The sequence below is a fragment of the Protopterus annectens genome, chromosome 5.part0 (assembly GCF_019279795.1).
Source record: "Protopterus annectens isolate FY-2018-M chromosome 5.part0, PAN1.0, whole genome shotgun sequence".
Taxonomy (NCBI): Eukaryota; Metazoa; Chordata; order Ceratodontiformes; family Protopteridae; genus Protopterus; species Protopterus annectens.
The window spans coordinates 1,229,508,438-1,229,528,964 of NC_056735.1; the positions used below are offsets into that span (position 1 = coordinate 1,229,508,438).

The window sequence follows — 20,527 nt, forward strand, 5'->3', positions numbered from 1 at the left end:
GTAGGATAGCGGTCTTCCATGATAAATACTTTATATCAAATGTGGCAGCAGGCTCAAAAGGAGGCAGAGTAAGTTTTTCCAGAACATAGTTGAGGTCCCAGGCAGGTATGGGTGGTGTCCTAGGGGGCCTTAAATTCTTTGCTCCTCTGAGATATTGTTTCAGAAGTGGATGTGAAAAAATTGGAGGATCTGTATTGTAATGTGCAGAGATAGCTGAGGCATCTATTTTTATGGAAGAAAAGGATAAACCCTTATGTAAGATGTCTGTCAGGTAATGTAAAATCAATGGAATATTTGGAATGAGAGGATCTGAGTCCTGAGCATGCATCCAGGTGCAAAATCTCTTTCATTTACCTTCATAAGATTTTCTAGTGCTAGGCTGTCTGGCTTCTAAGATAACATCCATGGCCTGTTTGGAAAGGGTAGGATTAATCATAGACCCTGTATACGCCAGGCTGCCAGGCTGAGAGTTTTGATATGAGAGTGCAGAACCTGGCCCTGGTGTTGGGACAAAAGATTTGGAATCTGAAGTAGAATCCAAGGAGGCTCCTGGGAAAGATTCATCAGTGTTGAGAACCAAAATTGTCGAGGCCAATTTGGGGCCAGTAAAATCATCTTGGGTTTGTCCTGTTTTATCTTTAATAACACCCATGGAAGAAGAGGAAAGGCATACCCCGAGAGGTTCCTCCAACTGAATGAAAGAGCATCCACTTTCCATGCTAGTTTGTGATATGTCCTTGTGCAAAAAGTCTGTAACTGGTAGTTGTAGGGAGATGCAAACAGATCTATGTCCAGGCAGCCCCAGGCTTCTGTAATCGTCTTGAATATTTGGGTGTCTAGCATCCACTCGTGTGGGTCTGACAGGTTCCTGCTCAGGCTGTCTGCCAGAGTATTTTGTTTCCCTGGCAGGAACTGAGCTTGTAGGTCCACTTTGCAAGCTAGTGCTGTGTTCCATAGAGCCATGGCTAGTCTGAAAAGGGGGTAGGAGTGTGAACCCCCTTGCTTGTTTATGTGCCACATAACTGTGGTGTTGTCTGTCCGTATCAGTAGTTGCCCTGGCTGTAGTAGATCCCTGAAAGCAAAGAGGGCATTCTGCACAGCTAAAATCTCTTTTAAATTGATATGTAGATGCTTCTGATCCTTTGTCCAAAAACCTTGCAGGCCTTTCCCCTGCAAGTGGGCTCTCCATGTGTAATCCGAGGCATCCGTGGTTAACACTTGGTAGGCTGGAGGTAGACTGAACGCTTTCCCTTTGTTTTGAAGACATGCCATGGCCCACCAATGGAATTCCTTTTGCAGGCAAGGCAAGACAGCAATCTGTGTCTAGACTGTGACAATGCTGGGACCATACGCTTTTTAGGTACCATTGTATCTTTCTCATATGCAGTCTTGCATATGGTATGAGAAGGATGCAGGAGGCCATGTAACCCAAAGCCTGCAGGAATTTCCTTGCAGTTAGCTGAGACATTAACGCCAGGGTTTTGAAAGTTGAAGCCAGCTGAAGTTGTTTTTTGGATGTCAGGAATGCTATCTGGGTTGTTGTGTTTAAAAGAGCATCCAGGAAAGTTATCTGTTGTGTGGGTGTCAAATTTGACTTTTTTATGTTCACAGTGAATCCCAGGTACTTGAGTAGATTTTGAACAAATTCCAGGTGCTGGAGTAAGACATCCTTGCTGTCTGCTTGAATAAGGCAGTCATCCAGATAAGGGTAAATTTGAATTCCCTTGAGTCTGCAGTAAGCTACTACTGGTGCCAGGCACTTGGTAAAGACCCTGGGCGCAGTAGACAAGCCAAAGGGCAGCGCAGAGAATTGGTAATGTTTTGAGCCTGCCTTGAACCTGAGGTATCTTCTGCACTCCTGTCTGATAGGAATGTGTAGGTAAGCCTCCTTTAAATCCAATGTCACCATCCATGCATTTTTGCTCAACATAGGCAGGAGCTGCTGCAGAGTAAGCATCTTGAACTTTGGTATCTCCAGGAAAGTATTTAAGACTGACAGATCCAGGATGGGACTCCAAGAATTTTGTTTTCTGGGAACTAGAAAGATTCTTGAGTAAAGGCCTTGCCCCGTCTCTGATTGTGGAACCAGTTCTATGGCCCTCATAGCCATGAGGGATCCCACCTGGTTTAATGCCTCTGCCCATTGGTTTTTTGGTAGGTCTGGCCATCCGTTTGGTCTTGGCAAGGTATGAAAGTGGAATTTGTAACCTCTTGAAACTACATCCAGAAACCACTTGTCTTGGGTTATGTAAGTCCAATTTCGGTGAAAAAGAGAGAGTTCCTCCTAAAGGGGCTTCCAGGAGAGAGGTTCCTGGAGCCATGCAGGGGGAGTCATTGAGCCTGTTTCCTATAAGATTGAGGTCTGTCCTCTCCACCCATGGGGGTGGAAGCACTCCACTGTCTAGGTCTATAAGAGGTCTGTGCTTGGGCCCTCCCTCTGGGGCGCCTATATCTACCCCTCTGAGGCCTGTCCGAGCTGGGAAAGGACCAATTTTTAGTTGGCCAATTTCTGCTAAATCTAGGGGGCTGAACTTGTAAGAAATCCTTAACCGTTTGCATGGATTTTGCCTTATCCTCCATTTTCTTTATCACCTCTTCAGCCTTAGACCCAAACAAAACATGATGTTGAACAGGAGCATCCAGTAACTTTGCTTTCACTTGATCAGGCAAAGTTTGTTCCTTTAACCAAGCATGCCTTCTAATGACCGTGCCAGTGGCAGCCGCCCTGCAAGAGGCCTCCAAAGCATCAAAACCACAGTGTAAGGTATGTTTCCCCACCTGCTTAGTAGCATGCATCAAATCGTGTAATTCCTTATTATCTGCACATGCAGAAATGGTACCTAGCTTTTGTTTCATAACAGACAGAAGAAATTGCTGATATTTTAGCATATGAAATTGACAATTTAAAGCCCTAATGGATAAAGTAGCAGAAGTGTACACTTTTTTGCCCCATCTCTCCAAAGCTCTGGAATCCTTATCTGACGGAATAGGGTTCTTAGCAGTGGCGGCCTTAACACCCTTAGGACCCTGAGAAATGGTTTCTGGATCAGCAGTAGGATTTTTATAAAGAAACTGGTGGGAGTCAGGGACTCTGTAATATCTATCAGGCTTTGCAGGGCCTGGAGGAAAGGAGTCAGGAGTTAAATTAGCCTCAGAAAAGACATCATCCACAATATCCAAAATAGGAGGAATAGCCAGGGGTCTGTGTTGGGGAAGATGGAAATCCCTAAGCCTTCTCTTAGATTCAGAGTACTCCTGTTCTTCCCAGTGAAAATGTTCCCTCATGTCATGTAAAGTTTCCCCAAAAGAAAAATCCTCAGGGGGAGAAGCTGAAGGAAAGGATTCCTCAGCATCAGAATCCTCATAAGGAGGGAAAGTATAATCCTGTTCAGAGGAAGACACTGAAGAGATAGATGCCTGATCAGAGGATTCATAGTGCAATTCTTGTCTTGGCCTTTTGTCTGGAGGGGGATGTGAACCCCTAATCATAGTTAGTAAGTCCTCCGCCATTTTAAGCATTTGTTTTTGAGATTTAGGTCCCGGATCAGAGGAGGCCTGGGCTTGAGTCTTTGTTTTAGAAGGAGTCTTTGCCTTTGGCTTTATCTGAAGCTGCGTAGGCCTGAAAACCCCCTCGGAAGCCGGTACCTGCACAGCGGCTCCGGACCCATCCGAGGGAGCATTATCCGAAGGTCCTGCAGCTGGAGTACTCAAAGGCCTAGTTGGCTCCTCATGGGAGTCCGTTTCGGCAAGCGGTTCTGTAATGGCCGACAACAGGGGCTGCGAAAGCACCTCACTGACGACGGCTGAACCTGCAGCTGGCTCTGCTTGTAAACTGTCGTCGGATTTGGACCTCGGAGGTCTGTCCTTATCCTTGCGCCTTTTGTGAACTCCGGTAGTCGGAAGCGTGTCCGACGACATATTGTAATTAAATCTCCTGCCAAAGTAATGAAAAGCAAAATCGTATCTCCGCTTAATAGTACATTGATTAAATCTAGCACAAAACCGAAAACTAGCTACGTCGTGGTCAGGGCCTAGACAAGGAATACAGTAAGAGTGGAAATCCTTATGAGGTATTTGCTTCCCACATGAAATACAATTATTAACTTTTTCTGACATCGGACTGGAGCAAGAAAAAAGTTTCCCCAACGGGGTACTTAGCTTTGAGAAGAAGAAGAAAGTCTTTGGAATGAAGCACCAAAAATATCAGGAGTCAGCCGACCGGCACTTGCAAACTGCTTCCACCGCATGGCAAGAAAGATTGGAGAACATGGCATCGGCTGGGAGCTTTGTACCCCTGGCGCTCTGACGTCAGGGAGGATGACTGCACAGCCGACGCCGGACCCAGAGTTTGGGATTCTGGCCGACCAAGGGCTGCCTGCCGGCAGGAAGAACCCTACAGTGATGACTGCAACAGTGAAACACGATGAACATCTGGGTTTTTTGCCGATGAGGCCTTAATCCCTTTGGGTCCCTGAGAAATAGTTTCAGGGTCAGCAAAAGGGCTTTTGTACAGAAATTTGTGAGAGTCAGGGACTCTAATATCTACCAGGTTTAACTGGGGCTGGGGGTAAGGAGTCAGGGTTCAAACTGGATTCAGTGTACACATCATCCACAATGTCTAAAACTGGTGGGATAGCAAGGGGTCTGTGTTGGGGCAATAAAAGGAAGTCTCCGAGTCTTTTCTTTGATTCTGAGTAATCCTGGCCTTTCCAATGGAAATGCTCTCTCATGGTATGTAAGGTCTCCCCAAAGGAGTAATCCTCAGGCGGAAAGGCTGATGGAATTGATTCTTCAGCATCAGAATCCTCATAAGGGGGTAAAGAATATCGTAGGTCCGAGGAAGTGTCAGAGGAAATGGACACCTGGTCAGAAGATTCATAGTCTGCATCCTGCCTGGGCCTTTTATCAGGAGGGGGATGGAACCCCCTGATGAGGGTGATTAGGTCCTCGGCCATTTTTAGCATTTGTTTCTTACGCATGGAAGCCTGTCCGGGAGAGAGTTGTGTCTGTTTCTTAGCCTTTAAGGGGGGCTTAGACTTAACAGAGGGTTTAATTGTTAACTGGGTAGGTCTGAAAACACCCTCTGTAGCTGTGGATTGCTCAGCTACTTCAGATTTCTCTGTAGGTTTAGGATCGGTAAACTGAAGGCCTAGTGCGTCCGAAGGCCCAGCCAGCTCCACGTGGGAGTCGGAGGTGGTCTGTGGTAGCGGTAGTCAGGGACTGCGTAGGTGCCTCGCTGAAAACCGGAGAACCGGCGACTGGCCTAGAAGAGGCCTCGTCGTCCGTTTTGGGCCTCGGATGCCTGTCCTTGCGCTTTTTATGCATTGCAGTCGTCGGAATTTCCGACGGCATGGTGTAATTGAATTTTCTACCAAAATAATGTCGGGCAAAATCAAACCGACGTTTAATAGTGTGCTTGTTAAACCTAGCACAAAACCAACAACCAGTGACGTTGTGGTCAGGGCCTAGGCATGGAATACAATAGGAGTGGAAATCCTTCTGAGGTATTTACTTCCCACAAGAAATAGAGTTATTAACTTTTACTGACATTGGTCTGAGGCAAGAAAAAGTTTCCACAATGAGGTACTTAGCTTTTTTAGAAGACTTCGGTTCTGGATTCGGAATGAAAACCTCAGGAGTCGGCCGACCAGCACTTGTGAACTGCTTCTGCTTCGGGCACCGCGCGGCAAGAAAGACTGAAGAAAATGGCGTCGGCTGCATCTTATATACCCCTGTCACACTGACTTCAGGGAGGAGGCGACAGCAACCGACGCCGGACCAAGACTTTGGAACTCTGGCCGACTGCGGGACCGCCTGACGGCAGGATAACCCAAGTGTAATGACTGCAGCAGTGTAACACTATGAACATTTGGTAATGCATTGAACCAGCTATGAATCTGAGGTATCTTCTGCAATTTTGTCTGATAGGGACATGCAGGTATGCCTCTTTGAGGTCCAAGGTAACAAGCCAAGCCTTCTTGCACAGCATGGGAAGAAGCTGCTGTAGTGTCAACATTTTGAATTTCGGAACATCCAGGTAAGTGTTGAGAGTAGAAAGGTCTAGTATGGGTCTCCAGGCTTTGTCCTTTCTGGGGACCAGGAAAAGTCTTGAGTAAAATCCTTGTCCTTGTTCCTGCTGTGGTACTTTTTGAATAGCTCTCATGTCCATGAGGGCTTTAATTTGTTTTTGTGCCTCTGCCCATTGATTTTATGGCAGGTCTGGCATTCCTTTTGACCTTGGTAGAGTGTGAAAGTGGAACCTGTAACCTTGAGACACAATATTCAGAACCCATTTGTCCTGGGTGATTGTTTGCCAATTTTGAGAAAAGAGTGCTAGTTTTCCCCCTAAGGGAGCTGCCAAAAGGTAAGTGCTTGGCATTCGAAGGGGAAAGTCATTGGGACTGTTTCCTGTAAGGTTGTGACTTGTCTTCACCTCCTTTTGAGGTTGAAGCACCCCACTGTCGTCGTCTGTAAGAGCCTTGGGGCTGAGATCTGCTTCTTGGGCATCTGTATCTGCCTCTTTGTGGTCTGTCTGACACTGGAAAGGATCAGTTCTTTGAAGGCCAATTTCTGCTAAATCGAGGTGGCTGTACCTGTAAGAAATCCTTCACTGTTTGCATAGATTTTGCCTTATCCTCCATTTTCTTTAATACCTCTTCTGCCTTAACACCAAATAAAATATCCTGCTGCAAAAGAGCATCCAATAATTTTGCCTTAACATGATCAGGTAAACTTTGTTCTTTTAACCAAGCATGCCTTTGAATCACAGATCCTGTAACTGCTGCTCTACAAGAAGCCTCTAATGAATCAAAACCACATTGCAGACTATGTTTTCCCACTTGTTCAGCTGCATGCAATAAATACTGCATTTCCTTATAGTCAGGATGTTCTGAACTTGTAAACATTTTCTGCTTTAACAGAGACATTAAATATTGTTGGTATTTAAGCATGTAAAAGTGGCAATTTAAAGCTCTCACTGCTAAAGTTGCAGAAGTGTAAACTTTCTTCCCTCATCTGTCTAATGCTCTAGAATCCCTGTCAAAGGGAACTGGATTTTTAGCAGTGGAAGACTTTACCCCTTTGGGACCCTGGGAAATAGTTTCTGGGTCAGCAACAGGGTTTTTATGAAGAAATTTGCGAGAGTGAGGGACTCTGTAGTACCTGTCTGGCTTGACTGGAGCAGGGGGCAAAGAATCAGGATTTAAAATGGATTCAGAGAACACATCATCCACAATATCCAACACTGGCGGAATAGCAAGGGGCCTGTGCTGAGGCAATAAAAGAAAGTCTCTGAGCCTTTTCTTGGATTCGGAGTAATCCTGGCCCTCCCAATGGAAATGCTCCCTCATGGTATGTAAAGTTTCCCCAAAAGAGTAATCCTCAGGAAAAGAGGCTGAAGGAATTGATTCTTCAGCATCACAGTCCTCATTGGGGGGTAAAGAGTACCCCTGGTCTGAAGAGGAATCAAAAGAAATGGAAACCTGGTCAGAGGAATCATAGTCTGTATCCTGCCTAGGCCTTTTACCAGGAGGGGGATGGGTACCCCTGATCAGAGTAATTAAGTCTTCGGCCATTTTAAGCATCTGTTTTTTAGGCATGGAGGCCTGTCCAGGTGAATGCTGTACTTGTTTCTTTGTCTTTAATGGAGTTTTAGACTTGGCTGCAGTTTTTATGGTAAGCTGTGAAGGTCTGAAAACACCCTCAGAAGCCGATGCCTGCTCAGCGGCTCCGGACCCATCTGAAGGGTTAGTTTCTGTAGGCCCAGCACCTTGAGTATCCAGAGGCCTAGACATCTCCACGTGGGAGTCGGAGGCGGCCTCAGGCTCTGAGGTAGCGGGTGTCAGGGGCTGCGAAAGTGCCTCACTGAGAACCGGCGACTGGCCTAGAAGAGGCTTCATCGTCAGTTTTGGGCCTCGGATGCCTGTCCTTATCCTTGTCCTTGCGTTTTTTGTGTATTACGGTCGTCGGTTGTTCCGAAGGCATGGTATAATTAAATCTTCGGCCAAAGTAATGGCGAGCAAAATCAAACCGACGTTTAATAGTCCGTTTGTTAAATCTAGCACAAAACCGACAACTAGTGACGTCATAGTCTGGGCATAGGCATGGAATACAGTAACAATGAAAATCCTTATGAGGTATTTGCTTCCCACAAGAAATACAATTATTAACTTTTACTGACATCAGTCTGAGGCCAGAAAAAGTTTCCCCAATGGGGTACTTAGCTTTATTGAAGACTTCGGTTCTGAAATTCGAATTGAAAATCTCAGGAGTCGGCCGACCGGAATTTGCAAAATGCTTTTGCTTCGGGCACCGCGCGGCAAGAAAGACTGGAGAAAATGGCATCAGCTGCATCTTATATACCCCTGGCGCACTGACGTCAGGGAAGAAGTGACAGCAACCGACGCCGGACCAAGACTTTGGAACTCTGGACGACTGCGGGACCGCCTGACGGCAGGATAACCCAAGTGTAATGACTGCAGCAGTGAAACACGAACATCAGGTAGAGCACTAGAAAGACACAGTAAGACTTAAAATAGAAAAACAAGCAAGGCACGAGGCCTGTAAGCGAGTAGTACTAGTATAACAATAACATTTATATACATGCATTATATATAGATATATATATATATATATATATATATATATATATATATATATATATATATATACACATACACACAGACATATATTAAAAAAATATATATACATATACACACACACACACATATATATATATATATATATATACATGTCTGAGTGTGTATACACACAGGTTTATATCTACATATACACACACACACACACATATATATATATATATATATATATATATATATATACACACACACACACACACACACACACACACACACACACACACACACACACACATAAAGACACACGCACACACACAATACCTAATGTATATATCTGGGTCTACTTGATATGGCCGAAATTTCAAAATGTCGAAACTCATATGGCCGAGACCATATGATCAACATTTGAAATCTCGACCATACAAGTAAAACACATAAAGCAAAAAAAAAAATCTTACCTGAATGCTGCTAGCAGGGGGGGCTTCACCCCCCCCTGCACCCCCGTGGGGGGGCTCCACCCCCCATACCCCCCCAGAACTTAAATATACCAACTCCGAGATCGCACTACAGTGCAGAAGTGGAAATCTTTCCATTCCGCACTGTAGCATGATGCCGGTTCCCCATGGTCGACATTTCAAATGTCAATCATATGGTCTCGGCCATATGAATGTCCAAATTTTGACATGTCGACCATTCGAAGGGGACACATAAAGCTATATATATATATATATATATATATATACACACACACACACACACATATATATATATATATATATATATATATATATATATATATATATACACACACACACACATATATATATATATATATATATATATATACATATATACACACACACGCACACACATAGCTATATCTACATACACACACACACTGATAGAAACAGAAGGTAAGAAAAATAGGATAGACAAAGTAAGCTATTCAAAATCACACACACAAAAAAAAAAAAAACGCCACTTATGTGAAAAACAAATGTCCACGTTACGGCAGACCACACTCATATGCTGAAGATGGAAACAAGATTGCGGTAATTCAAGCTAAAGAAGAGGATTATGAGGAGCTTGAGCTACAGAACCAAAGTATACAGAAGTGGTGAAGTTGGATCACAGACTCTTTGATTGAGGAAAGGATGAAAAAGGCATCAGCTCAGGAGGAATAGCTACAGACCTAGGCATGTCTAACGGTAACAAATTATAATACATCCTCTGTGCAAGAGGATTATTATTCTGCTTGTACTAAAAAACTTTTTATCTTTAATAAATTTCAGAAAACGATAAAGCCTCAAGAGGGAAATCTGAAACATGACCTTCCGCTGAATCAGAATGCTATGACTGAGAAAAAATTCCTGCAGCACAACCATCCCCCTGCACTGCCTGCTCTTTTAACATGCAATCCCAGTCAGAAAGAGGAAACTCTTTCTTTCTGGCCTGAAGTAGTTGGCAAAGAAACGTCAGAAATTAGTTCCTCAGTAAATCCCAGCAAATCCTCCTTGACCATACAAACAAACAGAATTATGTTTACTTTTCCAGAGAAACTACCTTATAAAAATCGACCCTTAGTAGGCATACTCATCACAGATCCAGGATCCCTATCCTGCCTAAGTGGAGAACCTTAACCAGTTCCTTTCCCTAAGACTGACAGAAGTAGTTCTTCCTTGCCCACCAAGGGAATCTATACAGCCACAGAAGTGGCTATTCCCTGGTTCATGGTGGCTGTAGGTGATAGACCAGAGGAACCAGGAGTGGCAACAGTGGTCACCCACATGTGGTTGAGGCTCAACAGTAGGCAGCCTAACACACACACAGACTCCCTGACAACTTTGTTCTTCTTGTAGACAGGGAAAAGTAAAAATGCGCAAACTGGAAGCTGCTCCATAGGTTAAGAGGAGAAAGAGACCTCAAAGGGGATAACGAAGCCTGAAACAGTTGGTAAACGTTAAGCAGAGAAAAAGAGGTTATAAGGAAAGAAAACCATTGACCATCACCCATAATATCCTGCCCCGACAAACAAGCCTACAAAATCTGTATGAAAATTTAATCAAAAAACAAACTTTTACACAAAAGGTTTATACAAACATTTGCAAAAAGAAAACAAACAAACGTTTTGATTATGGCTCCTAGTTTGCAGATGACTGCAAACTAGTAGCCATAATCGAAACTCCTAACAATGTGGACATCCTACAAAAGGGCCTCACTGAGACAGATGGCTGGTGTCAAAGCCATGGCCTCAAGCTCAATGCCAAAAAGTGCATTGTCATCCCCTTTGGTAAAAACTGTACCCATGAACTACAACATAGGCGGTAGTATACTTAACACCGAAAGTGTGATAAGAGACCTTGGGACACAGGTGGACAGTCTCTCCTTTGATAATCACATCACCACAGTAGTCAGGAAATCCTTCTACGTGGCACACCTCATCACAAAAGGTTTCTCATCCAGAAAAAAAGAGGTCATTGTTCCCCTCTACTCGTCACTCATTAGACCCATTATAGAGTACAATGCCCCTTTTGGTATGTACCTCACAAGACATATACAACAACTGGAAAAGCCGCAGAAATACCTACCAAAGAGGATTACCGGCCTCAAACAGATGCCTTATGTGGACCGTCTCAAAAAACTCCAGCTTTACTCCGTCGCATATCGCCTACTCAGAGGTGATCTCTGCCTAACATACAAAGCTATGTCAAACCCAGAGCTGTTGGACATGCTCCACTTAAAGAAATCCCAATCCCTGCGACCTACATGCTCTAGGGACCTAAACCTTGCTACACGCTCTAGGGACCTAAACGTTGTCACCACAATAAATAGAACATGCCGGAGGGATAGAATCCTGTCCCAGAGACTTCCCATACTCTGGAATAAACTATCTATCTATTTCAAACAAAGCTCCTCATTAGCACTCTTCAAGAAAAATCTTGATGACTGGATGGGAAATAGGAAATTCACCCCGGGGATCACCTCTGTGGCTCTGCTTGACAGTGGCACAGGAAAATAATTTTCTTGGGTGGCAAAAGCCAGGGTACCTTTTTGGCTGGGCTTGTAGGCTCCAGGGCCGACAGCCTAGTACCTACCTAAAAAAAATCAGAAATGCAAAGCCAGACCAAAAACATTTAGTTTCCAGTAAGCATAACATTTCAACACACATTTTCCTCAGAAAAATAAAAATAATGGAAATTTTCCCCCAATAGGAGACCTATCTGCCCAGCCATAGCTTGCTGACCAATAGTTCGATGGGGAGTGTCGAAGGAGCTCACTTTGGTATCAAGAAAGCTCTGAATATTTTTGGAGCTCTAACATTACTTTTATACAGAGCTCCCCTTAAGCTCCTGATAAAGGGTATGGAAGGAGCCCTTTAGCTGGTCATTCGGGTGTAGTACCCAATTAGTCAAGGCTACTGCAACAAGTGATCTAACACTGAACATTTTATGGATTCTTTGTCACCTCCAGCAGCCAAAGGGGAAAGCCCAATGAATCAAAGACTAACCGGATTTAATGCCTAATACAAACTTCATACCATACCAGGAAGTCATTAGATGCTGAAAAGTACTGCTCATATATAAAAAAACTATATATACATGGATATAAAACGCATTTAAAAAATGCAGCTCCAATGGAACAGCATGTGGCTGACAACCAAATGCAAACATATAAACAAAATTAAAATAACCATGTATTATTAGCTCATTTTCTACTGAAAATAGTAAATTGCATACATCATGCATTGCATCTCTACTACCAACACCTGTTCTGAAATTTGCACTGATGGTAACTGAAGCATCAACTGATGGGACTCCTCAGCAGTACATTCGACACATACATAGTAAAATATACCCCAGAAAGCAGGTGACATAGACTTACTGTAACTGAGAGCCTCTGACCTGCCTGCTGGAACCAGGGAAATTAAGCAATTGCACTTCTACCTATAGCAGCACTGAAAAGTATTTTTAAAAACATGCCAAACAGATAATACAGTCAAAGCAGCACGATTAATCATACACTCAAAACATGAATGTCTCAGTGGAGGGGGGGGGGGGGACTAATCACTCACTCAGCTACTCATATAATAGTGACTGACTGATACAAAACAAGAGGGGAAAAACACAAGATAACATGGCCAGACAAAATCAAAAATAAAATTCTTAAGCAGATATCTGACCTCTTAATTTACACACGGAAGCAGTGAGAGCGACACTGAAGCTTCTCTGGATTTTTAAGAAATGAAATAAATGTGAAAATTACCGACCGGGAAGAGGTGCTATGACCTGCTGCAACCCCGCTCTGATGCGTATGTGCAGAGCGACGTTTTCCAGAAGCACTCATTTTCCCTGTATTTCCTCCAGAACGTGGTCCAGCCCCTTCATCTTCACTGCCTCCATAGCTTGTGATGAAGGTGATTTTTTCTTCTTGACATGGAGAAACAGAACGTGACCGTGACCGGGACTCTGAACTGGATTCTGACTGGGAGCTGAAGGAAAATTATAAAAGAAATCAGAATGTATCCCACTACATCACAAACACATCTGTGACTATCACTATTCATCTTTTAAGACCAGCAGAACTGCTTTACATATCTTCCCACCTCTTCAATCATGTTAAGAAAAATAAAACATACAACTACATCACTAAAAATCTTCAGCTTGGCTTGGTGGTGCAGAAGGATCGAGCTCTGACCGCAATCCAGGTGAACATGATTCAGTTAGCAATCATAGTAGTGGAGGAGCCAGGAAAGGAGCAGGAGGAAAGCAGTAGCATGGCCCATTCACCTCTGCAATCTTATGCACACAGGGTGATGTCATCGCTCTAGTGGAGACCAGAGACCACTATTTATGGGGGGGGGCAGTAGTCAGAACAGCTTGAAGTCAACCTGCCCTACAGAAATGAGGGATGTCCTCAGTGGTCAGTTAAAGAAATACATGTACCCTTCTTAGCACCTCACCAAGTGAATGTATAGCACTGGAAATGGAGAAAAAGAGAAAACATTTTTTAGAATCTCTGATGGCTGTATCGATGATGACCCAACTCGGTCAGCTTTCACCTGGCACCGACAGAGTATGATAGTCAGTAAGCAGTGGGGGACAAAAAACAGCAAAGAGAAACAAAATCTTCAGGAGAAGCTTCTACAATACATACCAAACATAGGCTACAGATATTTCCAAGCTCATCGTTTTCAGACCCCCCCCCCCTTTTGCCCATCAAGCTACTGGTGCAGGCGGCCCACTTACTTCCCTGGTCCACCTAAACTGACCTGCATCTCACATCATTTTATAGAGGTGGATCCATATTTCCATACATACTAGTCTCAAGGCAACTCAGTCCGAGTAGGATCAGTCCATGAATGGCCACTATCCAAGTAGTGACTACCACTACTTTGGCTCCTCCCTACTCCTAAAACATAGACCTCACATTTTTCCCACTTTGTGCTTCACCAGGCACTACCTTCAATCAAAAAAACCTAAAGGCCTGGTTTCATCCCACCCAAGATATCCACGGACCACAACCTAACTGATCCCTTACCCAGAGGGACTTCTCTGCACCATATATTTATAGGTTAGTACTAAGTTAGCTGCCTTTGCTGGCCATTTTAAGCATATCCAATTTTTCTTTTTGTGCTCAAAACAATATATCTCATTTGGTTAGAAAATGACCTTACCCATCTCATGGTTGATAACTATACATCATCTCTAATGAGAATAACTTGGATCATACCACAGACAATCTGAGGAGATACATGCATGGGATAAAGCATTAAAGAACAGCCTCTATCCATTAGTAGCACAGGGGGGCAGTCCTGGGGTAAATGTTCTTATTACCATCCACAGATATAAGTTGCGCTTGAAAATAGACAGGGATGAACTTTGTTTTATGGGGATTGGGGGGAAGGGGTTCCAAACAGCTGTATCTCTATGAGATATCTGTCCCTCCAACTGTTTTGTTGATGCTGCAGAAGTGATTTAGATCTCTAGACTGACTATTTCTGATGCCACCTGACTTGCTGATGTGCAGTAAATGCATTAGTAATGGTCGGATGTCTTATATGACAGACATGTCACCGCTTAATAAACTGCATGTTACAGAGTACAGTGAAAGGGCTCGGAGTCAGTCCATGTAGGACATGTTGTTTAGGCCTTGTTTCCTTTTAGTAAGGTTTCTCTGTGGACGTTCCAGTTGTTGCACATGTCTGGACAGATGCAAGCCAAAGGGGGCATCATATTCAATGACTGGTCTAATGAGGGCTGAGTAAAGAGGAACAATGACATCCCTAGACCTAGATCTAAATATAATCGCTGTTGTTTATAAGCAATGCAATACAGAAAGACTTTCTTACAAAAATGGACACATGTTAGGTTACTGTCCACTAAGTTCCCAAATTCCAAGCAATTGGGTCAACTCTCAGGGGCATAATATCAATGTGGTAGTTCCCTGGGGTAGATGACTCTCCCAAAAGGTAAAATAATGCATTTTACTTACCATTTAGTTTCAGTCCATGATTTTGGCACCAGTGATTTATTTGGGACAACCTTCCTGCAAGATTGCCAAGTCATTTGGGGATTCAATGACTGCTCCTAGCTTGCAGTCATCTGTAAATTAAGTCTGCCAGAGCCTTTACAAATGGCTACTTTACTTAATCTTGGTTATATAAGCCATTCTATTACAATTATGAATCAGAGACTTTTATATTAAGCTCTAGACCTGTCCCTTTGTGACCAACGCAGGAACCTGCACCACAGCAAGGGCTTATAATACACCTTCCTCCTTTACATCTACAAATGCCTACGCTCCATGCCACATAAAGGTTACTATAAATGGCTTGGTATTACCTTGATGTCATACAACTGCTCCTTCACAATAAATACCTGCTTCGCAGAGGACTGCACCCCCCCCCCATGTCAGTATTGCTGAGAAAACTGATTGAGCACTACCATCCCCCCCAACTCCTCCAGTCCACAGACTGATACTCAGCCCTTCTATGACACAGACGATTAGGACTATGCCTCTATCAAAAAGCTAGCAATGTCAGCCAACTTTAAGTGCATCAATAACAAATGCTAGATCGGTTTTGGCTTCTTCCATCCATCTCAACCTGTGGGTTAACAGATCCTAGGCTGGCACGTCAAGCACTCTGCTTTGAAGCTCCAAATTATCTCCCATAATTCTCAGCATTCCCAAGTATCATCAGACCAAATTTGCCTCTCTTAAAACCTGATCTCCACCCAATGTGTCACCAATGTGTCACCTAACAAATCTGAGACCATGACCAAACAGGCCCATGAAATAAGACTTCGGACAGGCCTGCGATGTCCATTAAGAACCACAAATATTTCTGCCAGTTTGGTATAGGGATGGCTAAGATGGGCAGAAGACAAGAGGGATACTACACTAAGTACACATAACTTTTGCATCAGATGTTGTCTTTGCCATCCTCCTCAACCTGTGGGACAAGCTCTCAACCTGTGGGACAAGCTCTCAGCCAGACTAACTGGGTAGTATTAGCAGAGAACATTCGGAAAAAAAACAGCGGAGCCAAAAGAAGCCTCAGCTCTGGAATGAATGTCAAGCTTGTAATGGGGCATAAAGATGTACATGTTTGACCAGGTAGCCACTGAGCAAATATCCAAAAAAGCATGATCAAAGAAGGTTGCTGAAGTAGAAACTGCCCTGGTAGAATGAATTTCTGGTTTGGAAGATAAGGATAAACCATTAATAGTGTATGCAAAGGATATGCAGTCTGAAAGACATCTGGACACAGTGACCTTCGAAGCTGGTTTACCAAGCTTAGCCTTGGTGAATAACACACAAGTGGTTTTGACTTCCTGAAGCCTTTGGTCCAATTTAAATAAAATCGTAACTGAAAATGAAGGTCTTGGCAGTGAATCATGCATTCGCTCTTATTACTTCCTCCTCTTCTTCTTCTTTCGGCTTTTCCCGGTTAGGGGTCGCCACAGCGTAACACCTGTTCACTCATGATTGGCAGTGGAGTTTTACAGTGTCGAGTTGCCAGCCCGGCACCCAACCTTCCACAGAAGGCACACACATGCACATACTCACACCTAGGGCCAATTTAGAGTGTACAATCCACCTACAGCATGTCTTAAAATTTAGAAAAAATACTGACAAATAAATATACCGAGTAAGATTTGATTCAGAGACCACTTTAGGCCAAAAGGATGGATTAGTCCACAACCCAACTCTGTCCTTGTGACAAGAGAAGTGAAGAGGACTACATGGCAAAGCCTGAAGCTCAAAGACTCGTATGGTAGAGGCAATTAAGAAAAAGGCTTTCTATGATAAAAACTAAGTTTATGGTGGTAGCAGGTTGAAAGAGCGACCTGATTAAGAGGCTTGTAGTAAAAAGGACAAACCCTAAAGTGGAACTGGGTCCCTTAAAAGGACGTCTGACAAAAGTACCTTTCAAAAATGCTTTAGATAACGTTAGGGAGGCTGTGGGAAGATGGTCCTGACCAACATGGAAATTGGAAATAGCCACCAGCTGAATCTTACTAGTACAGTAGCCTGCTCCGGACTAGGAAATCCCAGCTAAAATCCAAAATGGCATCTACAAGAGCAGAAAAGAGGTCCAAACCCTTTCATATATCCCAAACAGTAAAATTTCCCCACTTTCCACCAGAATTTTTTTTTTCTGGTGGGGGGGCTTCCGAGATGAAGACAGGATATGCATAAGTATAAAATAGCTTCAGCTTGGGATCTCTGGCCATCACTGAAAGTGGAAGATCCAAGCTGTCAGCCTGAAGGATTTCAGACTTGAGTGAGACTGACCTAAAGGATGGGAAATTATATCCTGAAATGGAACCAGAACCAAAGGTGGCAGTGCTAGATGAAGTCAGAGAAAGATAAACTAGACTTGTCTGGGCCATAAGAGGGCTATCAGGATTACAGTCACCTTACAATGAGCAGCTTTCTGTAAAAACTTTATTATCAGGAGTGTTGGAGAATACGTGCAGATGGGATCTGGGAGCCAAACATTGACTACAATGTCACTTAGAAGTGATCAAGGTAAAGAAGCTGTTACATTTTGTGCTGTAAACAGTCCCACAAAAGTCACAGCAAGGCTGGCCCCACAGCCTGAAAATCTGCACGGTCACTGAAAGATTGAGGGACCATTTTGTTAGACATCAGAATGCTTCTACTTAATTTCCCTGCTGGTGTGTTGGATTTTCCCAGGGATGTCTGCTGCTTTAAGAAAGTGTTAACAGAACAGCACACCCACTGCCACACCCTCATGGCCTCTCGACAAAAAGGATAGGACCGAGCTTCCCTTTATTTGTTGATATACCAGACCACCACCATGTTGCAAATCTGGACTGAAATCACATCTTTTGGGAGGCAATTGTGAAAAGCCTGCAATGCAAGGAGAAATTAATCTCCAAAATACAGTTGTGCAGATGGGCTTCTTACTGGGACCAAGGTCCTCCTCTCATAATGCCGCCCCCCCCCCCACTCCAGGAGAAAAGGCTCACACCAACGGCCTCAAGAAACACTAACTCGCAGGGGAAGGGGCTTATAGTCCAAACAGCAGTCTCATCTATTCAAGGAGGTCACCAAACTCATGGAGATTTTGAGGTCCCTTCTCCCTTGTTGAGGTCAGAGTTCTCTGTCAAAGACTCTTTGGGGGGGGGGGTGTGTGCCTACTGATGTTTCATGTGTTCTGGCAGGGAAGGAGAGACACAGAGCCCCAGGTCTAGGACTGCTCGAGACCTTGAACGACCTTACAAATCCAGTTCGAGAAAAGTCTGTTTGGAGTCCGACTTGCCCAACTTATCCTCCTAGACAGAGGAAACAACTGGTCTGTTACTCTGAAAGTTTTTGTCCTACCCCACGGGAATCTTAACTGCCTGTGAAAATCCAAAAGTCATTCTTTCCTAACTCAAAAAAAAAAAAAAGGCAAAAGTTAATATGTGGATGGTGTGGTTGAGGGACAACAAACAAGGCACGCACGCAAGACAGTTGGTGCTCGGTCCAAACCACAACTATGAACCAGAAAGAAGGGACCAGCACTCAAAGGCAGCAGTTAAAATATATATTTAATTAGATTGTAACAACAACCTAATGTATAATGCACATACCGGTTTCGGCCAACAATGCCTTTCTCAATGTGTCTTTATCCAAACATTTTAATTACAGCCCATAATGCATTCAGCTAACAATTTATACTGTCTTCTTAAAGTGGTATGTTCAACATTCATTCTCTATTACTGACAGTTTAGCTAAACACATAGACATCATATTTTACAAATGAAATCACTAAAATAAACCTGTAACCTACAACAAAATATGTAACTTCAATGTTATTTACCTGTGATTTATACATATTTATATAGTGAAATCCATTTATAACAGCAATATTAAACCAGATATGAGTAATATGAAAATTTGTGAAATATTCAACATATTTTAACTTTTTAGGGTACATCTGCAGAATGACAAATTATATATCCAATGTAATGTATGAAAAGATGCAAGAAATTTAAGGATTAGTAATAGATACTAAAGATATAATAATGTTGCTATATCTGAGATAACATATCACAATTAAATCAGTATTATTCCACTGTGAATATCACATTTTATACCATTTATCCTTCATATACATGATATTCATTAAGTCCGGGTTTAAAACGGGCCCCAAGTGTAGTAATCCATCTTTCTTCCATATTATTTAATTTGTTGTGCCAACCCATTTTGAAATTCCTATGTGATTGTATTCTGTCTATAATACTGAACTGAAATGAAGCTGTAGTGTGTTGTCTGGTGTGTTTGTATAAAGCGTTGGTTATGCGCCTATTCCGAATGGCGCTTAAGTGTTCACTAATTCTGATCCTCATAGGCCTAGAAGTCTGGCCTACGTAAAAAGCAGAGCAAGAACATTGTGCCAAGTATGTCACCCAGTCCGAACTACAGTTTCCAAATACTTTGATGTTAAAAATTTTTGGTGTATTTTTGCTGGTAAATTCTTTAGTTTTACGAATATGTTGACATAAATTGCAGTGTCCACATGGATAACAGCCAACCAATGTGTCTCCAAATAAAGTGGTTTGGTGTTGTATACCAGGAAGGCGGCGTTTGTAATGTGCAAAATTAGACTGTATATTTCGTCCTCTTCGATAGGAAAATAAACAATTTTCTGGAAGAATATCGCTGAGAAAGGAATTAGACTGTAAGGTTCCCCAATGTTTTTCAACAATTTTTCTGAACCATTTGGTATTGTTACCATATGTAGTGATCAACCTGATTGGTTGTTTGGCGGACAGAAGCCCTTCTGTAGATTTATTGTATTGAAGTAAATCCTCACGTCTTTTTTTGTCAATTTGTGCAACCGTGTTGTTAAGTCGGTTGATATTATATCCTCTGTCTGTAAATCTTGTAGTTAATTCACCAGTTTTTTTATGATATTCCATATCGGATGAACAAATCCTTTTAAGCCGTATATATTGTGATTTTGGAATATTGGTAATGATGTGGCGGGGATGGGAACATGTTGCATGTAGAATAGTATTATATTGCGGAAATTTTCGATGTATTGTTGTAGACAAAGTGTGATCTTCCAATCTATTAATTAATACACCCAAAAACACTATTTCTGTATATCCAATGTTAATGGTAAATTCTATGTCCCATGGGTTGTTGTTAAGATATTCCACGAATTTAGTAAGGACCTCTCGGCTGCCTCGCCACACCAACCAACAGTCATCTAAATATCTCCGCCATATATCCATATGTTCCAAAAAGATGTTTCGCTGGTTGTCATAAATAAGATGTAGTTCCAAATACCCCATAAAGAGATCAGCATAAATTGGGGCAAAGGAAGCCCCCATCGCAGTACCCTTAATTTGCCAAAATGGTATCCCTTCAAAGTAGAATATATTTTTTTGTAAAACAAATTTGGTGAT

The 20,527-nt window shown here is 42.9% G+C and overlaps 1 protein-coding gene across 2 annotated transcripts in view; it reads right to left on the reverse strand.

The window, feature by feature from the left end:
• The window catches only part of LOC122801610 (CLK4 associating serine/arginine rich protein), a 1,938,306-nt gene that overhangs the window by 798,245 nt on the left and 1,119,534 nt on the right, over window positions 1-20,527 (reverse strand). For both annotated transcript variants that reach the window (XM_044071085.1, XM_044071086.1), the window contains exon 12: window positions 12,865-13,086. In XM_044071085.1, the coding sequence (XP_043927020.1) occupies window positions 12,865-13,086 (222 nt within the window). The remainder of the gene's footprint in view (window positions 1-12,864; window positions 13,087-20,527) is intronic.